The sequence below is a fragment of the Echeneis naucrates genome, chromosome 1 (genome assembly GCF_900963305.1).
Source record: "Echeneis naucrates chromosome 1, fEcheNa1.1, whole genome shotgun sequence".
Lineage (NCBI taxonomy): Eukaryota > Metazoa > Chordata > Actinopteri > Carangiformes > Echeneidae > Echeneis > Echeneis naucrates.
In genome coordinates, this window is record NC_042511.1 from 10,070,271 (window position 1) to 10,089,088 (window position 18,818).

An 18,818-nucleotide genomic window follows, 5' to 3' on the forward strand; every position below is an offset into this window, starting at 1 on the left:
TCAACCTTCCACAAGCTTACACACTATTTTCACGCGTAAACAACGAGAGGCTCTTGCCACCAGCAAAGTAATCTGAAAGTTGCTATAATCACAAAAAAAAAAAAAATTACACTCCTCACCACCTTCTTTCTCCTCACAGGTTCAGTCCATTGAGTCAAAGCTGGACTCCCTACTTGACATTTATCGTCAGGTTTTGCGGAGAGGCTCATCTTCAGCCCTTACCCTCTCTTCTCTGCCCCTGTTCGAGCTGGAGCAGACCTCCGACTACAACTCCTCTGTGTTCAGCAAGGACTTGTCATGCTCCACCCAGGTCAGCGGAGCACCTCCCCCTGTTGGCTGCGTCACACACTCCACCACTAACTCCCACCATTCCCAGGGAGGACTTCATCTGATACTGGCACCACCCAATGAGCTCAACCTCAATCTCAATGTCTCCTCTACCACATCACCCTCAGGCCTTGCATCCTCCTCTTTTAGCCCATCGCCACTGCCTCATCATCATCACCACCACCACCACCATCATCATCCCCATCATCCTTACCATCATCGTGCCCAGGCTCAGGCCACCACACCTGAGAGTGGAACTGATGAGGCTGTGGGGAGCTCTCCACCCATACTCACCCATATCAGCAGTGGAGTGGGCGGAGGAGTAGGAGACGAAGGCTTTCCTCTTCTGCCAAGACTTCCACCACCACTCCCTCCCAGCCGAAGTGGTTGCCCAAGCAAGTTGGTCCAAGCAACCACCACTGAAGCCCCTGACTTACAGGACTTTTGTGCAGGACTAGGTACAAAGATGGAGAACAGCAGTGTCAGGGAGGACCTAGTCCTTGGGATGGGGCTGAGCAGATTGGGGCAACAGCTACAGAGCAGCACTAAAAGCAACGGCAGGCTCAATACTGAGGAGGGCTCCTGGAGGAGGCAAATGAGCCTGGAGCTGGAGCCCCTGGTGCCACAAGCCCCAGGCTGCTGCTCCGGCCCCAGGCAGATAGACCGAGGCTTGGGCAAGTCCATGTCAGTACAGGACCTGATGCAGGCACCTCCAGGGGTTGTCCAGGACCCCCGCCCCAGTCACACCCTGCCATCTCCAAGTCCCAGCACAAGCAGTGATTCCCCCGTTGGCTTCCACGGCTGTAGCCAAGATCCTGGCGGGGGAGGGGGTGTTGGTTGTGTAGGCAGGAGTGGGGGAAGTGGATGGGGTGAGGAGGACCTCTTTATCAGTGACAGGGACATAGAGGCACAGGGATTTTACTTCTTGTCCCAGGGGACTTCCGAGCCCCACTCCTTCTCCTCTGAGCTCTTGAGGACGGGGGGAAGAGCAGGAACAGGGTCCGGGGGCTCAAAACATAGCCTAGCCACTGGTCATGCCTCCTCCCCCTTGGCTGGCAGCACCGAATTGCTGAATATGCCACATGTGCGGCTAAAATAGACTCATTTACAAGTTTGGAGGGCACACAAATCTCACCTCAGACATTGATTCTGTCCTTTTTGGGTGGAGCAGGAGAGAGGGACTATAAAAAGGGGTACTTTATTTTTTTTGTTTTTGTTTATTTTAATTTGATCCATTTGATAAGAATCTCAGCATTTTCATGCAGGCTGATCACATATGGCATATCACTGCATGAGTTGCTCTGTGTTAGTATTGGTGATAAAGACGGAGGCTTGTGAAAGGACACAACAGGAGCACAGACCCCCAAATCCTGAGACTTTGCTGTGGAAGACGGTTGGTCGATCTTGAGACACAGCATGAACACTGCATGTTTTCAGTCATAAGTACTGACATTAGCAAGATTCAGTTTTGACTGAAAAAGTAGGGAGACATGGACACCTCACACCTATTATCTGTGTTTATTTGCCTTTGCAGTGGCCTTTAATGAACACCATTTCCTCTACTCTAGATGCTCACAGGCAAAATCTTCAAGCTCAAAAGAACAGGCTAGTCCATGAGTGAGTTGCTGAAGTTTCAGCGAGTTAAAACCAAGAGAATGTCGTTATTATTGGAGGGACAAAACCAAGTGACGCTGACCTGAGTCCCTGTCTGGCTTTATTTTAGGAGAGCTTTAACTGACTTGCCAGATGGAAACATCATGCTTGGTTCTTCGTCCAGCGAAGACATGATCTGCAGTCCTAAGGTTGATTGCTTATTGTGGTTGGCCAGTAGGCACAGACCGAGCACACAGACACATTTTATTCATTTATGGTATTGCTCATTGTTGCCAAACTTGTTTCTATCACTATTGTTATTTCCAAAAAATCTTTAGAAAAATCGATTGTCTGTCTACTAAAGTTTACATTTGGTTGACCACAACCTTTCAAAAGTACCATAAATTTTGGACATGGAAATTTTTGCTCCTCAACTGCAGATAATTTATATTGCTTGTGAATAAGGACAATAGAATGAGAGATCTCAGGCCTCCATTGGTTTTCATTCAGTTAATCAACTGGCAGACTCCTGAAAGGTGCTTGATTTGTGTAAGACATTCTTAGTGAACCTTTGTTCATTTTGTCAGTGTTCCATTGCCATTGTTACCAGAAAGGTCTGCATTGTTTTCTAACAATAAATCACTGAAAGAAGTGACAGATTTGCACATTGTACGATTCACATTTCCTTTTAGTTTAACTTTAAATTGGTGTCTTATTTTGTAAGTTCAATTTCATTGACAATGAAATGGCAATGTCTGCAATAGCTGCCAAACATTTGGATGCTTATTGCTGCCACGTCAGCTGTAGTATGAGGTGCATCATATTAAAAGCACATACACACACATGTATGCACCTGCATACAGACGTACAGACAAGAATGCCCTTTAAAAACACAGCCAGCTTTAATGGCCATGAGATTCTTGGGTATAGTCGAGAGGCAAGATTCAAATGATGGTCAATGTTAGCTTAAAACACACACACACACACACACACACTGTAGTATTAGATCAATTTTGTTTCCTTGAAATGGACTCCAGAATGTATCACTTGTTTCATTAATTCATTTCTCGAACTGCTGGGCAGCAACATTAAAAATAAATAATGACCAACTTCCTTTTTCCAGTTGCATGGTGAAGAATCAGTTACATCAGGGAAAGGTTCGTGATTTAGGAGTAAAATTATTACATCACAATACTACTCAAAGAGCATCCAAACCATTAGTGCTGATTAAACACTTTCAGCTAACAGTAGATCAATGAATTCTGAAGACACATGAAACAGTAGAATATGTGTAGGAGGTCTGGGGTCAGTTTGCTTTGAAGAAGTGGATTTTACTTAACTGAAGATATTTAAATATATTTTGCATGAAGGGGTTGCCATATCCAAACCTATTTATAACTGAGAGTTAATGCCACATCCAGGAATAACTATTAATGGTTGAAACTGACTGCAGTGAAAGTACAAAAGACCCTAGTTCTGTGGTGCAGAAAACATGAAGCACATCCATTATATTGGTGCCTTGCTTTGTGGTACATATTCATCTCCAAATCTACAGTTTCCTGAAAAGTGCATCAGGTTCCATTTAACAGAAAGGGTTCTACTGTCCCGGCTTCCTCTCCCTGTAAACGTTCCAACTTGAGGCATTAACTTTTTTTATTTTTATTTTTTTTCTCCATAATTTTGCTACTGGGCATAAAACAGGCCTTTGACATGTTACCCTTATGTCTAATTTCTTTTAATTTATTTAAATGTGCACATAGTTACACCAGTAATAATCTCAGATTTATAAAGCCTGTAATGAAATAGTCTGTAATAGTGAAAATGCAAGTGGACTTTTATTCTCAATCATCAATAAAGGAAATTCTATGAAGAGAAATTTGTTGCTTTACCCCTGGCTTACCCTGTAACTGTGTGGTTCTTCAGTGAATACTTAGCAGTGAGGTTTACCAATGAGACCAGTAGCAAAGACATTCAGTTTTCAAACATTTTTAGTTTCATGAACATTTACTCACAAATAACAAGGATTAAGATGCATGAACTTAACTGTAACATTCAGCAACTCTACGGCATGGGAGCTTAAGTCGAGCAAAGTGGTAGGTATTAAGATAGGTAGGTAGATAGGTAGATGGTAGGTGAGAAGCATTTCTGAAGCTTGTTTCTTTAAGGTGCAAACAGGAACATGCAAGCAGCAGTAAGCACGTCTACCAAGGCTATAAAAAAGCAAGGACCTGACAAAAGGCAAAACATGCCTACCTTGTGACTGATGCTGAGAAGTAACTTTGTTGACCAGATCAATAAATGCTAACAATTACATTACCAAACAACCAGGAGCTACAACATAAATTTGTTGTTCTGCCAAAAACTGCATTACAATGGAACCTACATATAACAGTATTTCAACATGTTATTCACTAATAGTGTGGCAGTTGTTTTTTTTCCTTCGTCTGCTTTTGCGATGCATTGTGGTAATAGCCCAGACACTGACTATGGTGTATAGAAGGGGCGGGTTGCTAGTGTGTCTTCGGCCATGGTGAGCACTGGGGGCAGCAGCCCAGCACAACGTTCATTTGGCCTTCTGTGCCTTCTGTGCAGACTTGGTGATCTTACCACTGGTAGGGGCTTTCTTCTCCACTCCCTTAATCACTCCCACCGCTACTGTCTGACGCATGTCACGGACTGCAAACCGCCCTGAGGAAATTATTTGCCAGATTAAGATTCAAATGAACACTTATTAAGCCAGCGTTTGATTTTAAGATTTGAGACCATACATAGTGTTACATCTTGACCTACAAACAAATCTGGTAGACAATAAACTCACCTAAGGGTGGGTACTCAGAGAAGCTCTCCACACACATGGGCTTGCCTGGGATCATGTCCACAATGGCTGCATCTCCAGACTTCAAGGATTTGGGGTTGTCCTCAAGCTTCTTACCAGAACGACGGTCAATCTTTTCCTTCAGCTCAGCAAACTTGCATGCAATGTGTGCAGTGTGACAGTCCAGTACGGGGGCATAGCCAGCACTGATCTGACCAGGGTGGTTCAGGATAATCACCTGGAGGACAGAAGAGTCACTAAGGCACAGGCAGAAACAGAGATACATGAGCATGCATTACTATCTATTAATATATTGATATTAAGATTTGTATGCAAACCTGAGAGGTGAAGCTGGCTGCCTCCTGCGGTGGGTCACTCCTGCTGTCCCCGGCCACGTTGCCACGGCGAATATCCTTGACAGACACGTTTTTGACATTGAAGCCTACATTGTCGCCAGGCAGTGCCTCAGTCAGAGCCTCATGGTGCATCTCCACAGATTTGACCTCAGTGGTCACGTTGACAGGAGCAAAGGTCACCACCATTCCAGGTTTTAGGATTCCAGTCTCTACTCGGCCCACGGGCACAGTGCCAATGCCTGACAAAGAGGAATTCCTAACTTTACAAGGTCTGTACAGTTAACCTTCTGTGAAACAACTTGCATGAATGAACTTATTCTTTCATGTTCAAATACATAAGTAAAAAATGGGACAGGGCACTCATTATAGGACATAAAAAACCAGCGGGAATTCTTTCAGTCCTACTCTCTTTGTCACAACGTGCTCTCATTTGCAAAAAACTGGTCTAAAAGACAATTTGGAAAACCTTGACAATTGGGGCATTGCCATGACTACAAGTTTGTCCTCCCAACTACAAATTGAACTACCACACCTTTGAAAATCACAGACAAAATGACCACCCTCACCTCCAATCTTGTAGACATCCTGCAGGGGCAGGCGGAGGGGTTTGTCAGTGGGCCGTGTGGGAGGCTGAATGGCATCCAGAGCCTCCAGGAGTGTGGTGCCTGAGGCATTACCATCTTTACGGTTGATCTTCCAGCCCTTGAACCAGGTCATCTGTGGAAAGAGAAACTCAGCTTCACCTCACAAATGCGATGTGCGTATTTATTGTGCATATGCAAAGCAGTTTAGATTTTATTAGTGCCCAAAGCAAAGGAAAACAGATTCATGATAAACAAGTTCCCTAATATTTTGTATTTAATAGGGCTTTCAAAATTAATGCGCTAACCCAGATTCATTAATTTGCATTATTAATTTGATAAAAATTTTAAATGCAATTAAGGTGTGTCAAAATCCCCCCTCCCCCAAGTAACGTCTTGGCCAGTGAGCTAATGAAGTTTGTCCAAGTGCAGTTCAGGTAAGTCGCTGTCCAAGATGGCAGTCAGCAGTACAGGGCAAAGCCGAGCATTAGTATGTAGGACTGTTCCTTGGAGAGGGCACAAAACCTTGGAGTAAATTACAATAAAAGATTCAGAAGTGACACATGCACTTTTATTTCACATTTATTAATTAGTATCAATACTTGATTAACGTAGTCGATACTCAAATGAGTTGTGTGAATATCAGTCAGGAATTGATACCTCCATTACTAGTGGTCAGCTCATTCAGGTAGACCATGAAAAGCTGACACTGCTGGCTTGCAAATATCTCACCACTCCAAGAAGCAGTCAGTTCTCCTCTCCAATAAACAATTAACAAGTGAGTCTTTCTCAGCAACGGACTAAAACACGAGGAGGGCCACATTAATGTGGATATTTGCTAACAAAAGAAAGAAAAAGTATTTTCTAAATATGATGTGGTTGGTATTTTTTATTGGTTTTTTTAATTTATATATTGCAATCTGGACACCACATCTGTTCATTAGTTTAAACAAACAAATGTATTTTTATATAAGAATTAATATAAATTGTGATTAATCTAAATTAATCTACTGTGGTCATGAGATTAATCTGATTAAAACATTTAAATGTTTGACAGCCCAAATTTGTATTATTTTTTTCATATTTATTTTTAACACTGTATAAAGATAACGTTCTACATATGTGCATAGAGATGCATATTTGTTAACATACAAATATACAATATTAAACCTACAGTATAATACATGTTGGAGTTCTGACAGCAGACTCACATTGGGACTTGGCTCCAGCATGTTGTCCCCATTCCAACCAGAGATGGGCACGAAGGCCACAGTGTCAGGATTGTAACCAATCTTCTTGATGTAAGTGCTGACTTCCTTCACAATCTCCTCATAGCGCTTCTGGCTGTAGTTGGGCTCAGTGGAATCCATTTTATTGATGCCCACAATGAGCTGCTTCACTCCAAGGGTGTAGGCGAGGAGGGCGTGTTCACGAGTCTGCCCATTCTTCGAAATGCCAGCTTCAAACTCGCCCACACCTGCAGCCACGATAAGCACGGCACAGTCAGCCTGAAAAGAGTGAAGAGAATTACTTGTTGGGAAAAACCTTTCAACCTATCTCAGTTTTACTCCTCCATTATTTTTTAACTCCCCACTCTCTCCCTACCTGAGAAGTCCCAGTGATCATGTTTTTGATGAAGTCCCTGTGTCCCGGAGCATCAATGATTGTGACATAGTATTTGCTGGTCTCAAACTTCCAAAGAGAGATATCAATGGTGATGCCTCGCTCACGCTCTGCCTTAAGCTTGTCCAGAACCCAGGCATATTTGAAGGAGCCTTTTCCCATCTACAAGATGTGGAGAGGTAGTTGAGAAACAAATGAACATAATTACTGCAAAATATGTTATAAAGACACAAAAATCAAACAAAATACATTCGAACAGGACAGTTCTACATTCCCTCTTCTGACTACTGGAGAGAGGCTGCCACTGTGACTTGCATTGTATTTCTTCATAGCAACTGTCAGAAAATTTTGAAGTTTATCAGGACTTAACAGGCAGTAATGTGGCATGCAGCAAATTACTAATGTACACATAAATGTTTTTATTTTCACTTTAGTGCCAACAATTTAGAGAGAGAAAGTAGCTGCAGGCTATCTTGCAAACCAAGCCAAAAAACAAACAAACAAAAACCCCAACTTTAGCAAAGTTGGAAGTTGCAGTCCAAAAAATATCAAAGTCCTTACTTATACTTAGAGAATTAAGTTATAGCTTTGTTACTAATACAGTGACAGGATAGAGATTACAAATGACACAGAAAAATGGAAGTAGTACTAATCTCACAGAATTTGGAATTAAGTAGGATATTACTTTATGATAACACCTGTGCAAAAATCATTAAAAGTAATAGATTGCCACTTCAAATGAGTCATACCTCAGCAGCTTCCTTCTCAAACTTCTCAATTGTCCTCTTGTCAATGCCCCCACACTTGTAGATGAGGTGGCCAGTCGTGGTAGACTTGCCTGAGTCCACATGTCCGATCACGACAATGTTTATATGAAGCTTCTCCTTCCCCATAGCAGCTCACCCTGGATGATACTGAGAAAAGATGAATTATAATTCCTTCCTAGATTAAAGGTTTGCACTTGCTGTACTTTGTGTTACCTAACTATTGGTTATTGGTTATTAACGCTGCTGCTGAGACAGAAAACATGGTGCGTGTTCTGTATGTACAACCAACTGAGTAATGGTTCTATGTGAAGAAGGTATGGTTCAAATATTTATTCATCTTCAACTGCTTCTCTCTTTCCAGGTCGAGGGGGTGCTGGAATCAATCCCAGCTCATACTGGGCAAGGGGGGGTACACCCTGGCCAGGTCGCCAGTCCATCACAGGGCCAACACACAGAGACAGACAGAGAACAACCACTCACACTCACACTCAGACCTACGGACGATTTAGTCACCAATTAATCAAAACGTGCATGTCTTTGGATGGTGGGAGGAAACCCACACAGGCACAGGAAGAACACTCCGCACAAAAAAGGCCCCAGGCCGGGAACCAAACCCGCAACCTTCTGATTGTGGGGCAACAGTGCTAGGTATGTAGGTATGTAGGTATGCATTGCTTAAAATAAAGCCCTTCTAGTTAGTGTGTACAGCTTTTAGTATGTATATTTTTTCCTGCAAAAGTAAAATATTAAGACACATTTCTGTCAAAATAAGTGTAAAAAACGTGGAGCAAAATGGCTCCCATGTCATAATGTTGAGGCACAATGTGTGACGCTGAATGGAACCGATCCAGGTCTGCAGTGGTACTCATGAGAACCCACCTCTGTGTGACCACGCTTACAGTAACTGTTAAGGAACAAACGCTGCTGTATATTCTTCTTCAAATACATAATAATAACAAAAAAAAACACATAGAAGGAAGTCATAAGGGTTTGCATGGCAATGATTACTATACAAGTTCATTGATTTTTACTGAAAAATGTAAAACCCTAATGGACCAAAGGAAGAAATAATTCAAAGATAGGTAATTAAATGTAACTGCACGCAGCCACCCGAGGCTAACAAATTAGCCTGCTAGCTTGTGCAGCAGTGACAGCGGTAACAGTAACGGTCAAGCAGCTCGTCATACTCCATTACATTTGTATGGCATCAAAGCATAATGGCCATCATCTCAAGGCAAACAGCAAATTAGTTCAAATTCATCAGCAGTTTCGCGTTTCGCACAGCGTCGGTAGGTTTCATTAGCTGCGGGCTATTAGAGCTGAACAGTTAGCTTAGTTAACGGTCACATTTCTGCTGATTCGCGCCAACACACCTCCATCAGCGAGTAAAAGTGACTCGTGGAATAATTCGAGACAGCCTTTTTCCTTTTAAGTGCTTTGTTTTGAATTTTATTTTCAAAACTGTGTTTAATTCACCGTTGAATCCGGGCTATTAAATGCGGAGGAAGAGCACCGCAGTACGTACAGCCAGCCTCTTACCGTCTGACCCCCGCCGACCGCTCACGCACTCCTTCAGCTAATGGATGGCGCTCGTGACACTCCGCGTGGCGTCACTCTCGCGCAGTGGCACGCGCACGTCAGCGCTGACTGAACTTTTCTCCGCCTGCAGCTCTAACATCAGGTCCGGAGGGGGGGAACAAGCAAATAAATAATGCTATTTGCGACTGCGTATTGCAGTCTCAAACTCAAAAATGAAGATTGCCTTGCAATTTCACAAGCAACGCAAACAAAGAAAAAAAAAAAAACCAAACAAACAAACAAAAAAAAAAAAAAAAACGGTACGCCAGCCCATTCCACCTGCTAGTTGCGACTGATGGATACGCGGCTCTGACGGGACTGCACGAACTGAAGGTTACCATCCAAAAAGAAAGAGCCCACAAAATGTTTAGACGACTTTGCTAAGCGTGCGGTACAATATTCGGCAGAGGACATTTTTGTGTGTCAATGCAGCAATAAGCAGACACACAGTGAGCATTAGTGCAGAGCTGAGAGCTTTCTAAATGCCTGCACGTCCCAGCTTCCCTCTTTATTACGCACCTAATGTGGCGGCGGGGTGGTGATGGGAAGAGAAGATTCCCGTCATGCCTCTCCCTGCTTTTGGGAATATTCTCACCTGAAACTGCGCCATCCAGGCCTAGTCTGCACAAGCAGCCCGCTGTGTTACCAACCAACACCCGTCTGCACTTTTTGGCACCGCTCGCCTTCACCAAATATCTCTGACATCGATAGACGGCATTCAACTTCAGTGTCAAGTCTCTCACTGATACTTTTAGGGGAACTGCCGCTCAAACGAGCGAGACATCAACCAATCAAGTCAATCAAAGGATGCCTCAGAATGAATCGTGTCGTTGTTTACATTAGTAACCATCCCATCGCCTACCTTTCTCTCAGATGTGCGTTCAGCCGTTCACTGCGGTGACACAGGAGAAGCTGCGTGATGCGCCGCACTGTCCCAGATGCAGCCAGAGCGCCGCTATGTCCACTGGCGTCAAACGCGTCATGGACTGAAATGACCGAGCCTGGCCGCTAGATAGAGTGCTGCTATAAGACAGAAAGGAACCAGCACCACACAGCCCTGCACACAACGAGTAGTTTATTTGGTGGTCCCTGCTACTGCATGGAGTTTTCAAGTTTTACATTATATTCAAACATTGGCTATTTTTAATATGAATGGAGAGACCAGAAGTTAATCATCTGTACATTTCCATTCAAAACAAAACACACTCATGTATTACAAAATTCAAAAAAGAAATAATTCCTTGAAGATACCCTTTGGGTATGGCCACAAACTTTAAGATTTAGGGAAAAGCAAATGAATGATGAATCACGGTATGTGGTCTAAACCATGTGATAGGCCACTTTGAATAGTGTCCTCATGTCTGATCTTCATCCAGCTCCTTAATCTGCTGAGACACTGAAAAATAAGCATTTTTTAAATATAAGATTTCACTTTAAGAACTGCATATTGAAAGCACACATGCCGATTTTAAACCCATAATGTACTCACTCTATTGTGTGTAAAGAGTATTTCTGGTCCTGTGTTAACGCCACAAGCTCTCGGATTGCTGAGTCATCCAGACTGTTGCCCATCAGATGCAGCACTCCCAGATGTTGGCTGTTTGATTTCAAGGCTGTGGTCAGGAACTGAATGCTCCTGGAGCTCAGGCCACAGGTTCGCAGCCTGGAGAGAATTGGAAAAACAAGTGCTTGAAATGTTAGTAACATCAGCTTAGTGTATCAGTACCTCATGTACACAACTGAGGATGCAAATAAGTGAGACACTTTGGATAAAAACATCAACCATAACCGGTGAGACCTTTACACACGGCTACAATTAACCTCTGTTCATAAATCAGTGCCACTGTAGTGGTATTACCTGTTAAGTACAGAAAGAATTAATTTTGTGTTCATTTTTTAATCCATGTTTACTTATTCTGTTCACCTTATTTTGTTAAATGTGAAGGAAATATGGACTGAATGACCTAAATTGAATATTTGCAATATTTAGGACCTGTCCAGTCAGAGGCATGTGGTCTTTATGGTTTGGCTACCATTCATTGTCCTTCAGTATGATCCGAAGATCTCAGCAAAATTGAGATGAGGTTGGACCCCCATCAAACAACAGACAAAAGAAAGGTGATTCTCATAATCTTCAATTTACACAAATTTACATGTGGAAAAGTGAGCTCAATACACAGAGAATAGGGAAAAGAACTGTCCCTACTCAGGTGACACAGGTGACCTGCTTTGTTACTGTTCAATATAACTGTACTGTATCTCTATAGGTTTCCTTATATTAAAACTTTCAAGCTTAGCAGAGTTGATACAGGTCTATTCTCGCACCAGGAGATTATAAGAATTTCGACCGCATTAAATACAGTATTGAATTTAGTACACTCTTGTACAGCTCCTTCTGTTCAGACATTGTGCAACATCTACGAGCTTCAATGAAAATAAGTATTTTGTAGAAAAGACATGTTTAAAACTACTATATATATATATATATATATATATATATATATATATATATATATATATATATATATATATATATATATATATATATAGTAGTTACTTGGTGTTATTTTGCTGGCTGTACAGCAAATTGTCCCCCAGGGGATTAATAAAGTCTATGAAATTGACACATGATCACCTTTTAAAGTGATAGAACAAACTTATCGAGATACTAATTATGGACCTTTTAAATGTTTGTACACAGTATTAAGAGCAATGTAGTCAATGCTATATTAGCTCCCATTTGTCATGTCATGGTATTTGCCAACACTGCAAGCACTACCAGGAGTTAAATGATATAATATCATGCTTTGTCAGTAAATAAACATTGAATTAGTTCTTATCACTTATCACAGATACAAATATCTGACATTACTTACGATAGTTTCGTGAGTTTACAGTTATAGCTTTTGAGCCCTATGCACAGTTTCTTCACTCCCTTGTCCTGAAGGTCATTGCTAGACAGGTCCAGCTCACTGATGATGCTCTGCTGGAACGCAAATCCCGATGCAAGTGCTGCACAGCACTCATCAGTCAGGCCGCAGTAGCTCAGGCTAAAATGAGACAAAAATGATTATAGGATTCCATCCTTCCAACCAAACTACAAACTGTGGTGAAGAATTCTATTTCAGAAACAATTCACTTGAGGCTCTTCAGATGGCTGTAGGGATTCTTCAGTCCATCTGAAATTTCTATGACTCCCTCATCTCTTAGGTAGTTCATGCTGAGGTCAAGCTCTGTCAGCTCCACTGCCTGCACCTCAGTTTTTGGGGTGAAACCATTGTAGAGTTGCGAGACTGAACACAGGACCTTTGCCAAATAAAAGCATCCTCTTCTAGTGATTCCACATCTTGAAACACTGATGAGAAAAGAAACAAAAGGTAATAAAGTAATGGTTTAGGCAATGCAGGGATCAGAGGATAAGTATTTATATCAGAATACTGCAGAACAAATGATTATATTAAGTTATTAAATTCTACTTTAACACTATTTATATTTCACTTTGTCTCAGTCATTAATTCGAGTAAGGCGTCCTTACTTGAGTTTTTTCAGACTGCTCCATGCATACATGCCTTGGCAGATGAGCGCAAACCCTGCATCTTTTAAGTTATTGCTGCTCAAATTGAGTTCTACCAGAGTGCTGGTTTCGGACTTCAGAGCTTCCCCGATACTTTCACAGCTCAACGCAGTGAGGTTGCAATGGTACAACCTGGAAAACAAGAGGTGAACAGGCACAAAGTGTCACTGAAAACGTTCTATTCATCTGTGCAGACAGGGAGAACTGATTGTATTTATGTCAAGTCATACTTACTCAAGCTTCCTTAGCTTAGAAATATCAAACTTTGCAAAGAGTTCATTGGCCCCCTCGTCCCCAACCATGTTGATGCTCAGATCCAAAAGTGTCAGGTGACTGGAGTTTTTCTGCAGAGCTGAAGCTAGATAGTAGCAGCCTTTCTGCTCAATGTTGCATTGTGATAGTCTATGACGACACAAATGAAACAGACATAACTTACCAACGCGTACCAATATGTAGAGAATTCATGCTTAAAAATGCTGCTGGCTGGATTCAACTCATTTTAGTTTGATATGTTTTGGACCCCATTCTTTTATTCCTTTAAGATTGTTTTTGTTTGTTTACCTTGTATGAAAATGGTCTTTTATGTGTCATTATCTCCTCATTTGTATTTGTGAGAAACTATCCATTGCTACAAAAATTAAGATTCTGCATTCTCAATATTGGTTTTCCATAAAGGAAAAGGCAATAAACATGTTTATTTCACACTTACTTGAGTTTTTCTAACTGACATTCACAAGATCTCAAACCAGATGACAGATGTTGCAGTCCCTCATTTCCTATCTCATTCCCACAGAGATCCAGCTCCCGCAGTTTCAGTGACTGAGTCAGGGATGTGGCCAGGTATTTACAGGCTTTAGATGTCACTCCACAGCCTTGCAACCTGAGAATTTTCAGTCTGCAGTTTTGATCATTCAGCCCCTTCACAAGTTCCCTGACTCCATCATCAGTGATGTTGTTGTACCCCAGGTCCAGCTCCCGCAGGTATGATTCTCTTGTGCTAAGGACATCTGCCAAGGCTGGACAACACTTGTCCGTCAAGTTAGAGAACCGAAGCCTGTGAGAGAAAGATAGATGACAGAGGGCCAATTATTCACATCTTAAAGTAAAGGGCCAGAGACAATTAATCAAACAGATCCATTAGAAAATGTAAAACCCACTCCAACTGAAATAGTGGTTAGATATTAATTCCACTACACCATAGACCTCCATCATGGAGAAAAAAAAAAAAAAAACCCAGTCACACCGGTTAAAGTGTCTTGAACTGAACGGAAAACAGTCCTCAATAAAAGCACTATTTACTCCCATTTGAGAATTTTTGGTTAAAAACAACATAATTCCATTTTAAGGATTTTTTAAGAAACTGAAATAGAGGGAGGAAATAGACAGAGTATTTTACATTTTTTACAAGATTTACATGTTTCATAGAAACTAACAAAATTGCCTTTTAGTGCCCCAGGAGGGATAGTGGTGTCACAAACTACAGAGATACTATTGGTTTTAATCTATGTGGTGAGAACAGCAGCTTGATTCTTAGATAATAATACATAAAAGTGTTTCTTTTAATTATTCAGTCATCATTCATCATGCAAATACATTGAACCGTTTGTTTGTCACAGCATCAGCATCTATACAAATATTACATAATACATTTTAGCTAAATTCCTTCCTTATTTTCTTTTTGAGATTTTTATAAAGCCCTCAAAAATGATAAAAGCAAATAGAAATTTGCTGGTGTTGCTCAGAGCATTGACATTGCATCAGATATTCAGCAGACCACGAATAGTGTCATTATTACAAGGTATAATGTGCAGACATCACTGTGAAAAATTATTTTAAATGGCATTGTTTTTGTTAAAAAGAATTCCTGAAGTTCCTGAAATTGATTTTAGAAGTGCTGCATTGTCAAAACAGCTTAATCTTTCTGCATACCACAATTCATTTTTAAACCATGCTTTTCAGATTCATTTTGCAGCTAGGAAGAGAAAATATAATTTAATACAACTACTAATATCCATATATGCATATAAACGACAGAAGCTGGACCCACTTGGTAAGAACTTACATGGCTTTCCTTGATTTCAAAATAGCTGGTAGCTTCGTGAGAAGTATTTCATCACATCTCGTGGACAACTGCATTTCAAAACTCTCAGTTATCCCTTCAAAAGTGCTGACCATTTTTGACATGATATTCCAAACCATCAGGCTGTATTGATGGAATGGACAGAAGAATAACTTCTGAGAGAGCTTCACTTCACTCTTAAAAGCCTGGCTGTCATACTCCCTCAGACAGTGGAAGAGAGACTCAGCCTGATAGGAAGTAATGTCTGCAGTAATGTTCTCCAGGATCATCATCTTGATGTAGTGAAACAGTGTGTCACTGGGCTCTAAAATATGACGTTCCTTAATGAGGCCAAAGATGAACCGCAGAAAGACATCAAACTTTCCCTCAGCATTCAGCATCACCTCATCCACCAGATCTATGCAAGCATCCGGAAATGAATCCAATTCCATTTCATCTATTTTAGCAGATGCAGCCAGGAACTCCCGAATGCTTGAGTGACCGAAGCGAAACACAGTGGTGTCATGTAGTCCCTTCTCTGTAGCCAGCACGAGTGGACATTCTCTGGACAACATTGATGCTTCCTCTGCGGTTATGTCACTCTCTGAAAGGTCTTGCTCGTACATTACATTACCCTCTTCCATCCGAAGCAGTGCCATTTTTTTCAGCTTGACTATAATGTCCGAGTTCAGTGGTTTGATCAGATGTGTGTAAATCTGGGTAAGACTCAAAGGATTGATTTTAAATCCTTCCTGTGCTTCTAGGTGGCCCTTCAAAACAGTTGCCAGGATGGTGCAGATTGGAGGAATCTGACAAAGGAAGTTCAGACTTCTTGATATTCTGACGTGATTCATGACTTTGTTGGCTAGATCGTCATTACAGATGATTCTCCGAAAGTGCTGCACTTTCTGTTCATCACTGAATCCCTGCATCATAGTTTGTTTAAGTAAATAGGCATGAGGGATTTGTGCTGCCGCTGCAAACCGGGTTGTTATCCAGACATGGGCTTTGGGAAGTAGAGTTCCTTTGATCAAGCTGGTCACAAGAACATCCACTGTGGACACTTCAGAAACATCACTGACTGCCGGAGAGCTGAACTGTAGCTGCAGACTAGATTCGTCCAATCCATCAAGGACAAACCAGACATTTTTTTCATTTAGACTGAAAGCACTGAGCTCCCCCAGTTCTGGATAAAATGTCTGGAGAAGTTCAACTATGCTCAGTCTGCATTTGATCAAATTTAGCTCCCAGAATGTGAGAGGAAGCAGGAGGTGAATATCATGGTATCCTCTCTCCTCAGCCCAGTCAATAGCACAGTTCTGCACCGCTGTGGTTTTTCCAATTCCACACACTCCTAAAGTGATGACTGTTCTTTTGCTGCTGTGATGTTTGCAGTCACATGATAAAATATCTGCGAGTGGAACACTTGGGAAAACAACCCAAGTGTGAAAGTTGGACTTATCAACATGTCTAAACTCATGGTGGTGCAAATGTAAAGATCCAAAGTTATGCTGTGCATCCCAATAGCTAAGTCTTGGTGGGAGTAATGAGTTTTCAGCATGTGTTTCATTTAGTTTCTTAAATTTGTTCTTCAGTGTGGTTTTGAAGACAGTTTGGAGGTCCATCACAGAGGCAGGCATACCTGAAAAGAAGGTAAATTGATTAACAAAAAAAAAAAAAAAAGCCAGGTGGTAATATTCAGCTTTGGAATAAAACAACTGTATTTACTACTATAACCTTCTTTTTTTTTTTTTTCTTATTCTGTAACAGGAGGTTTGTCCCGAGCAAGCAAGAATGTAAGAATTTATTCTGACAAACATAGTATTTGCATTGTGAGCCACATCACAACCTCATGGCTAGCTACATCACCACTTTCGCCTTGCATTTGAAATGCATGTGATGGAAAAATGGGAGTGCACGGTGTGAAGAACTTGTTTCCAGATTTAAACTTTTGTACCTTGTCTTTGCCTTTGACGTTGTGTGCAGGACAGAGAAGGAGACAGCTCCCTCTACAGATAACATGATAACAGACATGATAATGGGTGACATTGCATCACTGGAGGATACAATGTTTAGGCCTCTGTGCAGTTCAAGGAGGCACCATGCCTTGTGGATTATCTCTGACCTGAAGTGGTTTTGCCAGGCGGTGTTATCTTGTGTATAAAAACTGTCGTTCCACTTTGTTCAGGGAGCTATTTTCCCATGACAAGATTCAGAACAGATTTGTTCAAAAGATAAAGAACACTAATCCCAAAACTAATTTCACACTCAAGTCAGACTTTACGCTAGAAATGCAGCGTGTTTAATAAAAAGCCATTCTCCAATTTCTAAATCTTCTGCAGCAGTTCTATATAAACTTAGATAAACAGCCAATGCTAAATTAACATTATTCTACAGGGGTCGAACAATAATGACAAACGTAATCATGTTGCGGTGGGTGACGGACTGTGATAAAACTCTTGCTTTATGACTTTAATTTCTTCTGATGAATATCTTTCTTAAGCATCCGCTAAATTAGCCAGAGGAGGCAAACTCACAAATCAGATGAGGTGGCAGCTGATGTGGTCTCAGTGTGTTCAACCACACTGTTGCCCAGCTGCTCCAAAACTTTGTGAAATTTAGAAACGATAAGCATTTGGCGCACTCATAATATCTCTTTCATGGCATGTAATGCGGCCAAAGGCCCAGTTACGACGCTTTGATATTGCGTTGGTTTGAAGTTTTACAAAACCAAACCAAAAACGAAAGTAGCGACTAAACTTCCGCAGAACAGCTGCTGAATAAATTCAAATGAAGACACCCGACCTCTTAGCTGATAGTTTAACAGACAGCTAACAGCTGAAAGTTTATTATTATTATTATTATTATTTTGGGCATATTTATTATCAGGTGGATGATTTGGGGCGATAGTCTTACCGACAACCTCACCATGGCCCTTCTTGTCCCGACGGCAGGAGCAGCAGGGGTGAAACCTAAAGAGCGGAAAAGGCTGCTGAAAAAAAGAAAAGTCTAAAACTGTTTCCTTGAATTGAAATCGTGCTCAAAACTGAATCTTTGCTGGAATTCACGCCGACATTTTGATGCGAATACGCAGAGCGGACGATGACGTCTCCGCTGACGTCATCGTTGCTCTGCGCTGCCCCCTGCTGCACTGGGAGAGACTCACAACGACAGCAGTCAGCTGCTGCATGAAGACAACCAGTAAGGACACATCTGAACATGATAGGAGGTAGTAAGGACAAATATGCGACAGATAATAGTGTGAGAGTAAATTTTGCACCTGCGTGTAATACTTTTATGCGATATGGAGCAGGACGGTGTGTGAAAATGATGCTTCATTGTGATGAGAGCTAATGCTCAGTTTTGTAAGATCCCACTCTGTCAGCAAGTCCCCATTTTGAGTGAACAAGTCAGGTTTTAACACACTCTGTATTCCGGCACCAACATTGTGCGGACAGGCTGCAATCGTGTGTTATATCTGCATGTAACTTGGTTTTATTCAGTGTACAAGAGAAAGGTACAGCTGCCCGCACTTTACTTCTGTC

At 41.6% G+C, this 18,818-nt stretch overlaps 3 protein-coding genes across 4 annotated transcripts in view; 1 reads left to right on the forward strand and 2 right to left on the reverse strand.

The window, feature by feature from the left end:
* Window positions 1–3,758, forward strand: part of LOC115041294 (potassium voltage-gated channel subfamily KQT member 5-like) — a 90,166-nt gene extending 86,408 nt beyond the window's left edge. For both annotated transcript variants that reach the window (XM_029498662.1, XM_029498653.1), the window contains one exon: window positions 140–3,758. In XM_029498662.1, the coding sequence (XP_029354522.1) occupies window positions 140–1,426 (1,287 nt within the window). In that variant the 3' untranslated portion in view covers window positions 1,427–3,758. The remainder of the gene's footprint in view (window positions 1–139) is intronic.
* Window positions 3,618–10,637, reverse strand: LOC115041316 (elongation factor 1-alpha 1). Its single transcript, XM_029498687.1, has 8 exons — window positions 10,503–10,637; window positions 8,045–8,209; window positions 7,278–7,457; window positions 6,884–7,180; window positions 5,658–5,808; window positions 5,074–5,330; window positions 4,739–4,973; window positions 3,618–4,608 (listed from the first exon to the last, which is right to left on the reverse strand). Exons 2-8 carry the CDS (start codon window positions 8,186–8,188, stop codon window positions 4,484–4,486), a joined length of 1,389 nt encoding a protein of 462 aa, XP_029354547.1. The 5' UTR covers window positions 8,189–8,209; window positions 10,503–10,637; the 3' UTR covers window positions 3,618–4,483.
* Window positions 10,638–10,698: 61 nt separating this feature from the next.
* Window positions 10,699–18,381, reverse strand: LOC115041307 (NACHT, LRR and PYD domains-containing protein 12-like). Its single transcript, XM_029498674.1, has 9 exons — window positions 18,190–18,381; window positions 15,277–16,915; window positions 13,924–14,268; window positions 13,449–13,616; window positions 13,176–13,346; window positions 12,780–12,995; window positions 12,517–12,690; window positions 11,130–11,303; window positions 10,699–11,036 (listed from the first exon to the last, which is right to left on the reverse strand). The coding sequence occupies exons 2-9, from the start codon at window positions 16,911–16,913 to the stop codon at window positions 11,021–11,023; spliced, it is 2,901 nt and encodes a 966-aa protein (XP_029354534.1). The 5' UTR covers window positions 16,914–16,915; window positions 18,190–18,381; the 3' UTR covers window positions 10,699–11,020.
* Between the last annotated feature and the right edge of the window lie 437 nt (window positions 18,382–18,818).

What these genes read in the sequence shown, in the direction of transcription:
- LOC115041316 (XM_029498687.1), bottom strand. Translation starts at nt 8,188, where the DNA reads ATGGGGAAGGAGAAGCTTCATATAAACATTGTCGTGATCGGACATGTG. An exon ending in TTGAGAAGGAAGCTGCTGAG is followed by an intron (nt 7,458 to 8,044) that starts GTATGACTCATT and finishes CACATCTTGTAG; the next exon opens with ATGGGAAAAGGCTCCTTCAA. An exon ending in CAGCCAGCTTCACCTCTCAG is followed by an intron (nt 4,974 to 5,073) that starts GTTTGCATACAA and finishes TCTGTCCTCCAG; the next exon opens with GTGATTATCCTGAACCACCC.
- LOC115041307 (XM_029498674.1), bottom strand. Translation starts at nt 16,913, where the DNA reads ATGCCTGCCTCTGTGATGGACCTCCAAACTGTCTTCAAAACCACACTG. An exon ending in AGCAGTCTGAAAAAACTCAA is followed by an intron (nt 12,996 to 13,175) that starts GTAAGGACGCCT and finishes TTTTCTCATCAG; the next exon opens with TGTTTCAAGATGTGGAATCA. An exon ending in AGCCATCTGAAGAGCCTCAA is followed by an intron (nt 12,691 to 12,779) that starts GTGAATTGTTTC and finishes GTCTCATTTTAG; the next exon opens with CCTGAGCTACTGCGGCCTGA.